At 42.8% G+C, this 16,398-nt stretch overlaps 1 protein-coding gene across 1 annotated transcript in view; it reads right to left on the bottom strand.

Moving 5' to 3' along the window:
• SLC44A5 (solute carrier family 44 member 5) overlaps positions 1-16,398 on the bottom strand; it is a 77,676-nt gene that overhangs the window by 22,379 nt on the left and 38,899 nt on the right. The window contains exons 3-6 of the mRNA XM_026042469.1: positions 9,857-9,930; positions 5,270-5,354; positions 2,553-2,637; positions 777-905 (exon numbers count right to left, since the gene is read on the bottom strand). Coding sequence (XP_025898254.1) covers positions 777-905; positions 2,553-2,637; positions 5,270-5,354; positions 9,857-9,930 — 373 coding nt within the window. The remainder of the gene's footprint in view (positions 1-776; positions 906-2,552; positions 2,638-5,269; positions 5,355-9,856; positions 9,931-16,398) is intronic.

Here is a 16,398-nt window from a genome sequence, read left to right as displayed (position 1 = left end):
AAAAGAATTGTTCTCACTGTATCAGCACTTAGAAGTGACTGGGCAACTGTTCTTTGCCTGCTCTTCAATTTTACTCTTAAAGAATAAAAACACAACTCATTCTAGTTATTTTGTAACATCTTTTAAATATAAGATGAATATCACACCAACTATACCAAATGCATTAATTTTCCTAGCTAAAGATATTAAGTAAGTAGCTGTGGATAAGTCAAAAACTCTGAGGGTTTCTTTGAGAGATTCTGCTTGTCTGGTATGGAGCACCTAAGTACTGGAGGAGATCACCTTCCACAGCACTGCAATTTCATGAGTAAATGCAGATATGTTTTTAAACTAATAGTAATCACTTAAAGACTGTGAGATTGTGAGTGCTTATGAGACCCTCAGCCTTGATTAAATCAGTGTCAAAACATATATACAGACAACAACTCATTTGATGACAACTGTAACAATTCACTGGCCACAAGCTGAGGCACCAAAAGTTCCACAGGAACTTGAGAAAACACTTTTTGACAGTGAGGGTGACAGAGCCCTGSAACAGGCTGCCCAGGGAGGTTGTGGAGTCTCCTTCTTTGGAGATCTTTAAAACCTACTTGGACGCAGCCCTGTGCCACGTGCTCTAGGTGACCCTGCGTGAGCTTTGAGGGACCTCTGAGGTCCCTTCCAACCTTAAGCATTCTATGATTCTATGATTGCTTTGATGTAGCTGAGCACAATCACGTTTATTATCTAAAGCTTGAAGCAAAGTTGTATTGCATCATCTTTTGATACATACACACCTTGCGAGGATTGTTAAAACCAGGTTTGCAGAATTGCTTGAAGTAATTCCAGTGATCTGCTTTATATCTGTAGGAAGCCTGAACATCTATGTAGGTTGCAAACCTGTCTGGGCACTTTGAGACACAGAGCTGCAAAAGAAGAAAAAACGAGTAAAGACACACTGGAGGTGGAAAAGGAGAAAGAAAGTCAATGCCATCGAGAAGAAGATGATAAAGTGGTCTCCTATAAAAGTGCTCTGTTTTATGAGACTGACTGCTGTAATACTTACTGCAGTATTTAGAAAGAGACAAAATATTTTTTTTCTTTCAAATCCTTAGATCAACACTTAAAATCCTTTGATAGAACACACTTTCAAAAACTCTCATACACAGCATATCTAAACTTCCTTTGCATCTTCTCAGGTTCAGCATGCTCCGGTAGACAAGTGCAACATATTTTTTGAGCCCTAGAGAAAAAACAATGTCAGTCCCTCCCTTGCTCCACCTCCAGCAGCAGCATTTACAAGCAAGCTAGAACAGGAGCTGCTTTCACAGGATACAGTGTTTCCATTATATTTGTAGAGAAATGTCTCATGCAGCTAGACTCACTTCACCCCTCCACGCTCTCTCTCCAGTGACACTGCTGGAGTCAAGTTAGGTGTGTGTCACTCATGTGAAGGTAGTTATTTGTACCCCTGACTAATGATGAAGCTCCCCAGGTAGGCTGCACGTTCCAGGAAGAGAAACCTCAGCAATCTGGACAAAGTCAATATAAACAAGATTTGTGTGAAAAACTGTGTGAGTGCGGGGTTTGATGAATGCATCCACCTGCAGGCTGTGGCTTGATTTATGTTTCGGAGAAGCGGCTGTCCCGGGAGCTAGACTTGGCAGGCTTCCTGGCCATGAAGCAAGCCTCACTTTACTTCATAAACCCATAGCTTGGCTCTAGAACCGAGACTTTCTTCATGCTCAATTCTTGCTTCCTGTCACAAACTTTTTGCTGGAAGTGGGATAGAAGAACCTTGCCTACGGTTTAGAAGAGGAATTTTCAAACGCAAGTTTCTTCAGCATTTTCATAAAGGGCCTTAATATTAAACATGTGCAGAAACAAACAGCATTCAAAAACTGTCTCAGTTTTGGGGACGTTGTATATTTGAAAACGGACAAAAGAGCAACACACTTTTGCAACAAGTGTGTCACTGTAGTGGATTCAGGATCAGTGCCAGCTTGACCACAGCACCAGGCCGAGGTATTCCCAAGCTGTCCTACCACTGTGGACTAGCGTGCAGTGTGTGAGGCGACAGCACCACTGGGGCACACGGGGCTCCGGAAGGCAAACTTGCTGCTGACCAGTAAAGTTTCCTCTCTGCTAGCACCTCACCAGCTTCAGAAGGGTTCTTGCTCCCTCTGGCTAGAGGGTTACATCCCTGTGCCACACAGTCACACTCACTGATGGGCCAAACGCATCAGCAAGGATGGGGATCAGGAGTAAGGACAAGTTGGAATGGGAACCATTCCTAAATCACAGTTCAGTAAAAAGTCATTTAATGCTTGTAATTAGTAAACTGGCTACCACATAGAAGCCCCCACACAGAGGAAGAGCAGACTTAACTGATTGTGGCCAACTTGCCTGAGACCACGTTCTACTCCCTGCCGTTGAACTGTATCTACTGCTTCAGCAGCAAGCAAGCCCTGCCCCTGCTCATTTAACATAGTCAATGCATCACGTACATGTTCAGTTCTTAAGTACCATGACTGAAAAACAGGAATGATTTTTTCTGTCTGTATCTTACTCACCTGTGTTGTAGGGCACTGCAGATTTATTAACACTGCTGGGCTGGCACATTTCAGAATGTTAAAGTAAAATAAAAGGGTCTTGTTCCTACAGAAGTGGATATAAAACATGGAATTGTGTAAGTATGGATGCTTATACATCCTGCCATACCTAGATTGATATTAAATGTTGATATTTTAATTCTATTTTCCTAAATGGCCATATTGCAAATCCCACACAAACACACCAACCAACCCACAAGCAGATCCTCAATCTTTTCTGCCAAGACATCTTTTAAACTGAAGGTATTTGACCTAAGAAATATTATTTTTGAGGCAGTTTTTCCAGAAGCTGCCCCAGGCCCTGTTACAGCACCAGTAGTCCCRCTGGAGGCCGTACAGAGCTGTCCCACAGCCACCGTGCAGACTGTGGTGTTCCTGCTGCTCTGGCTGAACATTGCTATGGGCAGAACCATGCTGTGAGTGCCTGTTATTTTGTTAATCAGTTGAAAATCAATCTAGAGCCTTCCATAGCTGGAAACTCAAAGCAGTTGCCCAAGAAAGACGATGATAATGGCATCTGATAAGAATACTGATAAGCTCCTTTGACATCACTAAGGACCAAGTAGTGTTCCTGCATTTTCTGAAACTTAGGATGCAGCGGTAGGTATCTCCTAAACTTCGATTTACTGAAATTTCATCACCACAAGATGTCTCGATTTAAACACATGGGTTTTGGAAAAAACAAAACCTGCAGTTAAACTCTTCTCTGTCAGGAAACTACTGATAGTTGYAGTTATGTTGACAGGGCACTAGTCCTGACCTCTCTACATGAGGCCTCACAGCCAGCTGGCCACACCAGGACTACACCATCCCCGTAGGAAATGATGACTTGCACGGCCCCTGTGGCCYATCTCTGCCATGTGCTGGGGCTTCTGAAAAGCGGAGAGCCAGGCCATGTCACATTATGGGAGCCAGGTCAGGTCACGGAGCCAGGCCATGACATACCATGCACACCAGGACATGGGAGCCAGACCAGGAGCCAGGCCAGGCCATGCAAGCCCTGCAAGCCAGGCCATGACACACCATGCCAGCCAGGCCACGGGAGCACAGCCAGGCCATGGGAGCAATGGGAGCCATGGCTGGCAGGGGCAAGGCGGTGCGACAGGACAGCAGGGTGCCTGGGAGAGCCAGGCTGAGGGGCAGGCCCGTGTTCCCCAAGCAGCGATGTGTCCTTGGACCTCCCACTGGCACAAGACTCCCTCCACCTGCTCAGGGGTTCTGTCTTCCCAGGCCATGGCGGAGCATCACGGCACACTCAGGTGCCCACGATAACTGGAGCTAGCTCAACCGCTGGACTGCTGAGAAGGTTATGCTGTTTTCAGGGAGGTATCTTCTATCGTACATATAAAAGACACTTCCTGACAAATACAATTCACAAACATGAGCTGCTCTTTCAAATCAGTAAAATACTGGATTGAAATGTCATCTTCCTTCAATAGTTTGCTCAGAGTGTTTATAATCTGTGAGTTGCTTAGCAAAACTGATGTCAGCAGTGATCTCCTTACTTGTAAAGTCTTTGTGCACTTGCTGATATTGGCAGCAGAGAAAAAGGACTAAATGTACATGTAATGGCAGATGGCAGCCACAGAGAGGCTGTCTGTCCTTTACACTCCTACATCCTTCACAGCTGAACTCTACTGCACTCTGCAATCAGTCTGCCTCCACAGGAGGCAAAACAGCAGCAGAGATTACATGGAGTTAATGGATGGATGACAGGGAGACAAAATGATGCCTAAAAGAAAATCTTATGACAACATATGACAGAATTAATTTGACTGCATGGAATTCATGGAGCTCAACGGGTTCTCGATTGTTTGCTTGGTTTGTTTTTGCATGAGCTGTGAATATTGGCTTGCTTGTTAGCTTCTCTTTTCTACCACTCAGTGAAATTGCAGAGGACTCTTGATCCACACACAAGATTCGAAGTACAGCGATGGTCACCCCTTCCTAAGGAAAAGGTCTCCGAGTAAGCCATCAGAAACCCCCTTGTCCCAGGTGAGCCTTTTGCCCTGCCAACTCTCAGATGGTATCTGTAAAGGTCTGATAAGCACATCACATGCCTCCACTTTTGGGGACTGGATGTGTTCAGAGGAGCCCTGGGAAGCTCTAATGTTAATCCTACCTTCCTAAAAGTTGCCTTGTGAATCTTTTGGTTTATATTTTTATTACAAGCACTTCAAGGTGACATGCCAAAATGCAGCCTCAATAGCTGCATTACCCTCTAGCCCCCATGCATATAGAAAGCCATTTGTGCACACAAACTGAAGATCATATTGCAAGAAAGAACCAGGCAGCAACAGTTTAGCATTGCTCTCATACAGGGAAACATGGAATGATTTTTCAAAGGGTTATTAAATGTCCCAAACTCTGCAGCCAGCAGCTCTGCCACCTAGTCACTGTCCGTGCAATTAGCGAGGCAGTCTTTAGGTTATACTGACATTTATTGAGCGAATTCTCCCAGTAACAAAAATAACTGCATTATAGTAAAAAATTGTGTCTAGATGTACATCAAGCATCTAAGCTATTTCTGCACCCTATCTGGGTGAGTAAGAGAAAGACAAGTGTTGCTGCCTCTCCAGCTTCCATGCAAGAACCTCGAGCAGACAGCAGATCTGAAATCTCATCCCTTATCCACACTGCATGGGCAATAAATGTAGGTGAATTGATTTAGTACTCACTCATTGGGGGTGTCTTTTTGACCACAGAACTGCCCATAGCTGTCCGTTGGATAAATCACTTTCCTGGGGTCGCCATGCACCCAAGCTGCAAAAATACATATACCTATTAGCATTCTAACCAAGCATCCATCAGTAGATTGCTAACAGTGGAAATTCACTAGCATAAAAATGCATCATCACTCATGCACWATTTCAGTCTTTTTGGATGGTCACTGAAGAGCATTGATTTTCCTTAAATAGCAGTCTTCTTAACGAAAAAATAAAATGAAGTAAAACAAAACAAGAATAAAATATGGATGAAACAGTAAGAAAGCCAGTCCCTACACTTTTTAGCTTCAGGACACATATCTGGGTTGTAATCAAACCAGAAGGCAATGGGCTTAGAAAATAATGGTTGTCAAATGGGAAAGAAGAGCTGTTGGCTTTCAGTCTAGAGCAATATAAGCTGTACACAGACRGAGGTGAGACTGCATTTGTGACCTGGGCATGTGACACTACACAGGGTGCTACTGAGTCTAGCGTGCACCAGCTGCACTGAAAATGCAAACAACCTCTCACTTGACAAATTAAAACATTAGAACAAAATAAAATTCCACATTAATACCCTCTTCTGGAACCCTAGAACTGGGTTTGCTAAAGGATTATAATAAAACACTGTTGATCCTCCCCCAACCATTTCTTTATGCTCATATTTGTAGAAGAGAGAAAAAGATTTTAGCCCCAACCTTTGCTCCCTTGCACTTTAATGAAGTTAGGAGCCACTTTGCATATGCTTTAGCCTTTGATCTATGCAAATCACATTGAACTTACTTCTCTATAATAACCTCCATTTTGCCTCAAATATGTGGCTTTAAATTTAGCCAGTTGTGAAACCACTCTCTATATGATGATTGGCCCTGACACATAACATATCTTGAATAAATTGTAAATAGCTCTACTACTGTCCACTTGCATGGAATCTGCACTGTGTTTCAAGTTGTGTTCTTCTAATGCTCACAGAAGACTAAAATGCTTCATCCCTATGAAACCTCTTATGTTATTTCACTAGTTTTACTTACCAGGAACATTTAGGAGGCATCATCTTTTTCCTACAAATTTCTACAGTCAGTTGATCACTCACTTATACATGTGCACATGAATTCAGAGAGCTGCTAACTCTTTGTTGATTGCACTCAATCTGCAGGTTATATCACATGCCATTTCGTCCATCATTACTCTGAAAAGGGAGCTTTCCTTCCACTTCAACACTACCTCGCTTTCTACACACTGAAAAGCCTTGGCCCAAATGGATCGAGGTCCTATGCCAATCAGAGAGGTCTTCAGGACTTACTTGCACAATGCTAAATGGTTCTTCTATATTAGTCTTTTCCCACTTCCCCCACCCCTCTTTTTAAATTAATTAATTATTAATTATTTTAACTTAATTATCTAAATTTTCTATTTMATTACTTTTAATGGAAGGGCTATCTTTTCTTATTTAAGTGTGTTTTTCTAACACTAGCACAACAGGAAACAGCAAAGAAGCTCCATCATGCCAGATTTAAAACGCTGATGAGAATGAGCAAAGCTTCTACCTGCCTTCTACAGATAATTTTGAAGTAGCTCCTACTGCCAAGAATACTCCTTTCCTAGATAGCATATTAAATCTGGAGCTACTTTTTCCTCCTCAGACAAACCTCRAGGGAGAAAAACATTTTTTTAAAAAAATATTTACTATCTCAGTCCCTCACTTGCATGTACAGCAATCTGCTATGAAGAATCTTTCCACCAGAACAGCCATGTATCTCAGGCTTAYATCATTCAGTCTGCTTGGATGGACTAAAACAGTCATTAGGAATAAAACAGAGTTCATGAAGTGAGCAGAGCAGCGTATTGTCCTCATTCTTTTTTCTTTCCAGGATACAGTCTGCTGAAATCTTTCAAAAGGCTCTCTCGGTTTCACTGTGTTTGTATCGCTCCCTAACCTCATAAAACTTCATCACTCATCTCCTGCAGTGCTTGCCTATGCTTAGCAGAATGAGGAAGATGCAAACGGTGGAACGTGCTGCTCATGCCTCTGCTCGCAGCTTCTGCATTCACTGCTGCCAGACGCACTGCACTTGCCCGTGTCCAACTGCTCGGCAGTTGCTGTCCTGTGTGCCTCTGGCTTCAGCCATGTCGAGGCAAGAGAACAGCATTAATAAAAATTTCACTCTGAAAAAAAGATTTAGCACACTTTTCTCTGTGAAATTTCACCACCGGAGCAGCTGCTGCGTGGAAGCAGGAAGATGCCGCTMAACTGCACTGCAAAGCAGAAGCAGGGAGAATCGGTCGACTTCAGACCATATGGATCTAGCATTTGAATAACAGAAGTAGAAAAGGAAAACAACAGAGGAGAAAATACGCAGCTTCTTCCTTTGTCTGTGCCCTGGTTAAGCAGCAGCACTAATAAACTTCCTCCTCCGCTACTTTCTAGGTAAACATGGAACAATGATGGTGAAAGAATCCATACGATAAATGCACTTTTTGCAGCCAGCTCAGTGAAGAATGGTACCTGATTCAGGTCTCTTTCAGGTAACAAGGTTATCACAACGCGACAGCATCATGTTTTCTTGGCTGTGCTGCCCTACTGATGACCCAATATCAACAACGCTAAGTGAAACAGAATTGAGTCATATCACGTTTTTATTCCAGCACATTCTTGCACTCCTAAGGCCGCAGCCACAGCGCTGACACCAGCATCTGGGCTGAGCAAGAAAATTAAAAACCAGCTCAGCCTCGAGCAGCAGTGGGACAGCGTGACACCAATACAGCATTTGACTAGGACCTGCTGCCAGGAGGCCTGTGATAACGGCCCGTGTCCTGGTGCAGAACAAACACACATCCCAACAGCCCCTCTCCCTAGAGGTGCAGTCCCGCTTTCCAATGCTGTAGCTGCATCAATGCTTGGTTACAAAGGCTGGAAGCTCCCCACCAAGGAGTGAATGTGATCAGAACACAAGACCTGCTGATACTTAGAAAATAACTAAAGTCGGTTTAGATTGCCTGTCTCATCCTCTCTACAATGTAATTTTATAAGAGCAAGTTTTCATATCATTATTGTTTCTCTTCATAGTGTATCTTGAATGTTTTAATGTGTGCAGAAAGTGGYCTGCCACATTGCACTTTGCGCATTGCACTTTGCGCTTTTTAACACAAGCAATTTACTAATGCAGTGAAGCAAGTAATACAACATATGATGCTGATGATTCTGCTGTTGTATAAATACCCCCTAGAGCAAGATGACGTTCAGTTTTGTACAAGGAAAAAAATAAGCTCATGACTTCAGGGTTATCCAGCAGGGCAGAGGTTAGTCCTTATTTATACACCTACAAACAGACTGCTCCAGGAAAGCAAGGATTTCATACGTGGAGCTATAAAATTGGAAAAAAAATGGCATCCAGAATGTTGTAAACTGTCATCAAAAAATTTATACGATCTCAAGTCTGCATTCAAGATTTGAATCCAACAGGCATTTTTTATAAGAACAGAGTAATGCTAAAATGGAAGAATAATCCCTAACCATGATTAGGGATAATATACCTTTAAGGCCTATTGGGCGCTTTAAGGATCATAATTCCTCAGCACGGTTAAGTCTGCTTCAGGATAAAAACCCCACACTGTTCTCTCAAAGCACAGGGCAGCACCGAGAAATCTGATATTACAAAGTGTAAAGCTGCATCTGAGGACAGATACCACTGATTGGGACGGTGACATTTGGATGGGAAGCGATTCCTGCTCATACACAAAACTGAGCTTTTTCAAGAGGAGGGAGGCAAGAGCTTTCTGAGCAGGAGGCAGAGAGGAGGCAGGACGGCATCCTGCTCCACACAGCCGAGCGGGACGGGGGAGACCGCGGCCCTTTGGGGTTTGCACGGCGGAGGCTAAGCCAGCCTCGCCCGCACACTGCCCGTGCTTCCAGCAGCAGGGCTTCTCTGCACCGTAAATAGCTCTAGAGTTACAGGGAAAGCTGATGGCTTCTCTTACATCTGGGACAGGGTCAAAACAAACTTTTACAGGTAACTTGGGCAAGCGTGGCCAAATGGGCAGGTACACAGTAAGTATGTTTCACAGCATCACATAAAGGCATTAGAAGTTTCCTCACACAAGCAAAACGCAATGGATATTACTAACAAAAATTCGGATGTGACAACACTTCTGGATCCCATAAATMAGTGCAATTATCTTTGTCTTCTCCATTCACTCACATAGGTTCTTTTGGTAATATTTTCAAGTACGCAATGCCTCTTAAAATGAGATATTTAGATCTAACTTTTGTTGTTGACAAATAGTTTTTTTCCACTACAGTTATAGTTTATGATACCAAAATTACTGAACTATGGCACTTTTACTTAAAAATCCTTCAAGTTTTTCATCAGCAAACAGGCAGTTTTGAACTTCTTCCCTGTCACAACAGACATTGAATGCTAATTCCTGAATTGTTTCTACGCAAAACATTGATTAGAAAGCTTTATGTAGACTTAAACAGATGCCTCAGTTAAAAGCAGTAACATTCACAGAGGTGCTTCCCCTGCRCGCAGAAGTGTTACTCTACCTGTGTGCACTTACCCACTATTCCTAACGCAATGTAAGACAGAATGACGGCTATGAAGATCACACAGCAAACCACATCTGTGCAGTGCCTGCAGAAAGAAAGGAACGTTGTTTTAAATGAAGTGTCTAAGGTGGTCCTTTGCAAACACTGAGTTCCATAATGAATTTCACATCAGAACATACTGTAAGCATATTTATATCTGCCACTGGTATTTTCTGAGGTCTCATTCACAAACCATGTTTGAGCTGCAAGGCCCTGCTTTCATGGGAAGAATAGCAAATAAACACGTAGATATATAACAAATACTCCATCGCAGACAGCAATAAAACTATATTGAGGAAGAGACTGGAATATTGTTAACAGCAATACCTTACAACATTGAACACAGAGGTCACTTACAGTATAAGCTACTGCAAAACATCCGTAACAGCCTCAGTATCTATCATCAGTATCTATGATGCTTAAAATTAGCATCAAATATTCCTGAAAATAGTTTGAAATCGGGTTTCAACACTGCTTACCTGTGTTGTGAATAGGTTATGAGTGGAAAATAGCAGAGAACAAAAGGAGAAAAACTGCGATGCAAATACCCCAATCTCTGCATAACCATCTCCCATGGCTTGACCTCACACAGCGCAGCTAAAACTGCACCACGAAGGAGAAGGAAAATTCTGCGCAGGGCCAAGCGCCCCACTACGGACAGGCAACCAAGGCACAGCTCTTGCTCAGCTAACCAAGACAACTGAGCGCCCAATTAAACCCCTGGCCTTTTCCTGTTGGTCTGAATATTCAATTCCTGCAGGCACATAAGTGGAGATGTGTAGCATTAGACTCAGTTTTCACTTCTGTCCTCTAGCCTTGAAAGCTCATCTTTAGGCACCCTGAGATCTTTCTGCACTTATAATTCTACTAAAAGTTGACTTCTAGCTTGGTACTATAAAACCTGAGCCTGAGAAGTCTCCAGGTGACTCCACCGAAGCCAGTGAACTCTTCTAAAATTACAGGTATAATCATGGTCACCTCTGTAGGTCTGTGCAGGAATGCAGTGCTAAGGCTGCAGGACAGCACCAGCATCCAGGACGATGCTTTTTCAGGTCCGTTCCTCAGCACCTGACCTTGATTGAGCTACAGGCAATTATGGAGCACAAGGCAGGACACTGCTAGAAAAGTGGGCAGCAGAAGGGCGAGTGGGTAGGCAATACATCCTTAGGACTTCAGCTACAGACAAGCAATTTTCTCCCTCATAAAATAACTTCACAAGCTCTTGCTTATAAAGATGAGTGAACAACATGACACCAGGARAGCTAATTAACTCCTGGGTAAAGCACAGGACCGCCTTCATGACCTGAGCAGCATCCTGCTCTTTTCAAGGGGCCAACTATATAACCTACAAAAAACTGTAGAAGCCAAATTCAAACTTGTGCCTACCAATCTTTCTATTTTCCAGTCTGAATTTCCTCTTATTCCTTCACACATAGGAGATAAAGCTGTCAGATCTTTTAAACAACTGGAGAGCTTGAAAAGGAGCATGTTCCAGGTGAAAAGAAGCTGATGTTTGCTTCTGTAGGTTGCTCTAGAAAGTTTCAAAACCTCACCAGAAGTGGCTGCGAGAGAGGCCAGGCTGGTTCGGGGCTCCGGAGGGTTCTCGTCTGGCAGAAGCGACAGCAAACACTGGGGCACACTGCTCACCCGCCCAGGCCCTGCCTAGGAGCAGTYCTGGCACTGTCAGCTCAAGCTGAGTTTTGTCCCATCCCAGCAATGTTTTAAGTGGCACAGTGTTTAATAAAAGATGCCTCATGAGAAACATTGCACTGTAAATATCTTAATTACAACCCTAAATTCTCCAATACCTCTTCCAGTGCAATCCTCACAGGTCTCATTTTACGATAACTAAATATAATTAAAGGGTTATTATACTCCTTTGTGCCAGATGCCACTTTAAAGTTTTGCAGAATTGCCATGAACAAACACTTTACTAGAATGTGGCTCCAAGTATTGCTTTGACAGAAATACTAAAATATTATAAAAACTAAATAAAACCTTTCTGAGTAGCTTCAGAGGATTTTAAAATAGTTCATAGACACTAATTCTGGTATTGCGTATTTCACTAGATACAATGAGTGAAACCATACCTCTATTTAATGACAATGTTAACTCAAGTAGCTTACTTTCAGCAAAACTAGAATTTCAGAAGCACAAGGATCCACGGGASAGAAAACAAAGAGTTAGAAAAAAACTTAAATTGATGAATTGAAATAATTCTCTTATGATACAAAATTGTCCTGTGAAGTCACTGAGAGTTTCCAAGGCTGCAGGAACTGAAATGATGGAAATTAACTCTTCCCAAAAGAGAAAGATATTGGAAACTTACACTTACTACTTAAACCAGTTCAGAACACACCCAGTCATGTTTTAACTGAAATCAGATTGGATGTGGAATGTTGAAAACTAAGAGTGAGATCTGTTATGGTCAATCCACTTTTCCACTTTGTTTCCAGAAAACGAGACAGAGGAAAATCACTCCAGAAACGAACTATTAAACTGAATCCCAAGGAAGATGGATTAATGGATGCATGGTTTTGAGGTTAGGTATTGAAAACATAGTTTATTATATGGGATCTTTAACRTTTCTTATGACTAGTACTGCTATAATTTTATATATTAATTATGTGTCTGCTATAGTTTTACACATTAATTATGTGTAACCACTCAAAAGAACATAAAAAGCACCTCCATTTCCAATGGCATAGATGATGAAAACATTAAAAATGCTTCTGCTAAAAGCAAGGCCGTATAGACAATCATGTGCACAACAGAATATACTAATATTGTGAAAGAGCAATATCCTATTGCATCATGCATGAAAATATAAAGAAATAATAATGAAATTGATTGAAAACAAGGTCAGTTTTGAAATTTTAAGTTACTTAAAAGACACCAAGCCCTGGTGAGACTAACCATCTATTTGAACATTGCACCTTCTTTAGAGGTAAATCACACCACAAGAGTCATCTTTTCTGGGTGAAGTAAGAAAACATCTTCATTTGGTTAAGCACACATTTCAGGCTCCTGCACTGTATKTTACTGCTGTCATTTGGGTTAATCTACGGGGCCTAATTTGCTTTCCAACGCCTTTCAGCAATGTGCTGGCTTCTCCCACCGCATCACCTGGAACAGCGTGCCATGGAGTGGAGTCCCAGCCAGTGAACGACTGACTGACAGGCAGATAGGAGGATAGACAGCCAACAGAAATCATCAACAGTGAGGAGCAGCACTCAGCAGCTGTTACTCACTGAAGAGTCATACACATTATGGTTGGTGACTACGCAGGATCCATCTCCTTTTGGCTGTGTCTCACCCAAGCCCACTCGACCTGTCACAAGGGCAATTCTGCTCAAGGTGCTGCTCTAAGACTATGCTCATCAGCTAAACAGTCATAGCTCATCACTGTATTAGCACCTGCAAACGATCTAAAGGCAGGCACTACCCAAACAAGGCTCAGGGCACTGCAGGCAGCCTGAAGCCACCACGTCCACATGAAGCGAGTGCCCCTGTCCTTGCTTGTGCCTGCTTCCTCCCCGCTCACCTCACACACACAGCCAGGCTGCCCTGCCTGTCACCCTGCGCCAAGGTGACGTCCTGCTGTCTCACCATGTAGCTTAACTGCAGCTCTGGAGGCCCCTGATGCCCTGGGGCTGAACGGAGTAGCAGTGTCCAGGTGTTCCTCTCCGGTAAACGCAGTCACACCAGGGCATTGGCCCGCACCAGTAAACAAGTGTTCGCGGATGCTTCTTTGCAGCCCCCCAGCTGAAAGGCCATTTCCAAATGGAGGCCAAAAGCGCACAGAGCAGGATACCGAGATTTTCACTGTGAGAATTTTTCTACCAACCAAGTCTACATTTCCTTCGGAGAGTCATTAATGAGCACAGCTGATTTGCACGGGCCCATACTGGCTCACTGAGCTGGTGTTTAATTTCAGGCACCACGATCTAGAAAGCAGTGTTTAGTTCTGGAAAACAAGTCTCAATATTGACAACCAAAATCTGTGGGTGGCAGCTGTCTGTAGACACTGCAGAAAGCAAGAAAAAGGCAAGCTTTCCCATTCCTATAAGTGACTGCGCAACACATTATACTGATATGGACACAACATGTAATCAAACGTATACAGAGCAACAAAGCCTGCTAGCAAAAAAAATGCTTAACTGGTTTCCATTCATGGTGGAAAACACTGTCTTTACTTTAACAAGAGCATTGATCTTAAAAGAAGACATAAGCCATCAGAGCTAATGCAGAAGGTGACAAATTGAAGCTTATARAACATAACCAGCAAGAGGAATTTAAGATATTCAATGAACAAAAAGGAACCCAAAGGCTGTCATACCTTTATTAGTCTTCAGTTACATAGAGAACTAATATAAAAAGAAATGAAATGATCTAATCTCTAGATCTATGATGTTCTCACAAGAAAAAGGGGATGAAACTCCAACAAAATACACAGTTTATGAAAAAAAAAAAAAGTCTTTCTAATGGCTAACATAGTGCAGCACCAGCACTGTGCCGGAGAGCCTGCAGTGCAGACCACCAAAGGACAGTGAGATGAGCTGCTCTTAGAAATGGATGCACTTGATGTACTTGATTCTATTTTGAGGCTTGGGGTTATAACTAAAAGATTTCCTAAAAATCCTATTACTCTTACTTTTCTATGATTCCATGTCTATAAATGCACTAGCCTTAGTCTTCTTGGGAAGAGAAGCCACAATGGAATACAGAGGTAAAAGCAGGCCAGAAGGAAAAACATCAGTTTGACTCATCTACCAGTACCATACATAGAGAAGTCAACAAAAGCAGCCAGGATGCCTCAAAGCACCCAGCACTGGCCCAAACCCTGTGTCCCAGAGAAGGATGGCAGTGGATATGGACAGGACGGAGAAAGACAGGAGAGGGATCTTAGGCAGCGGGGCTCCAAACATGACACTACTGAATACTTCATGTTTGAGGTTTGGTTACAGAAAGGTTGAGAACCACAGCAAAGTGTATAGCAGGGCCAGGGAGTTGGAGAAGAAAAAATCCTCAGGAATGCTACAGGAAAATCACAGAATGAGGAAAATAGGGCAGGGACTGGAAATAAGAGCAGGGACAGAAATAACCCTCAGCCTAGTAACTGACCTTCAAACAACTTTAATGATAGGAAGCTTGTAAACACAATGTTACATCTGTGAGACCTGCAGACTATTTTTAGTATTTGTAGTCACAAGACAAATCCGTTTCGTTGCAGCATTTCTTGGCAGTCCGCTGTTACGCTGTTACTAACTCTAATTTTATGCTCTTGCACTCTTGTGTGGTTTCGTACAACGGTCAGCAGCCTCCTCCACCACTGTGCTCATGGCAAAGGGGAGGAAAGAGAAAAGTWACAAACTGTTAAGAGTCACAGACTGTTAAGAAAATACCCTATATCCACCTGCTTCCTCCGATTTAAAATGGTTTTGTCCAAGACACTTGGTAATAATCACTGTAGCACCTCCTAAACCAGTCAGGTTTGTCAGGCTCTTCTCAATCACTGCGGAGCTACAGGACTCTACTCTGTGGATCTGATTCAAGGCTTTTTGGAAAGCAGGTCTGGAGACTGAAACTGACCTGCASTCTATCCTTCCCCTTACCCAGTGCACCAGCCTATGCAGTGTCCTGGGCAAAAAGATGCTGTTTAGCTTATTTCTGTCAGGTTTAACCCAATCCAAGAATAGGCGCCTGAAAGATACTTGTATTAAAGACTGAAATTAGGGATGGAGAAAAAAAGAGAAAGCAGTACCATTTAATGGCAACAGACCTTTATTGCTCTATGGAAGAGAAGATTTAATTCAGCGCCAAGTCCTTCTAAAGGTCAGCTTAGCTTATAAGCAAAAATAAAGGGTATTAATTCGAACAGTTAAGCATGCAGGAAAGTGTGAGACAGCAGGTTGCTTTAATATTACCACATCCATAATTATGAAGTTATTTTATTTTAGGTCTGAGGTATGACTGTTCATTTCTAATGTTTTTAAATTCACATATGCAGTAAGTAGCAAAACTGCTTCCCATGGTATTTTAATATATCTAAGATTAATGACTGTGAAAACTGAGATTTTGTTAACACTCATCCCAAACCAAACACAGCATGACGATGATCCATACAAATTCCTTCAAAGTGCTCTGCAAGTATTTTCGCGTTCTGCAATAAAATACTCTTTGCAGTACAACACTTTTTTTAGACAAAGTCTACCTAGAGGGGCTAGAGATTCTTTTGAAAATCCTTGGAGATGATCAAGACTGAGGGGACTCTGCTTGAGCAGACAGTTGGACCAGATGGTCTCCAGAGGTACCTGCCAACCTCACAGATTCACACAGATTCACAGAATATTTAAGGTTGGAAGGGACCTCTACAGATCATCTAGTCCAACCTTCCTGCTCAAGCAGGCACACCTACAGCATGTGGCACAGGGTGGCATCCAGGCGGGTTTGGAAGACCTCCAGAGTAGGAGACTCCACAACCTCCCTGGGCAGCCTGTTCCACTGCTCTGTC

This window comes from Nothoprocta perdicaria, unplaced genomic scaffold (genome assembly GCF_003342845.1).
Source record: "Nothoprocta perdicaria isolate Ctin4 unplaced genomic scaffold, notPer1 scaffold_304, whole genome shotgun sequence".
NCBI classification, from domain to species: domain Eukaryota; kingdom Metazoa; phylum Chordata; class Aves; order Tinamiformes; family Tinamidae; genus Nothoprocta; species Nothoprocta perdicaria.
The sequence above is the reverse complement of the archived record's forward strand: the minus strand, read 5'-3'. Positions and strand labels throughout refer to the sequence as shown.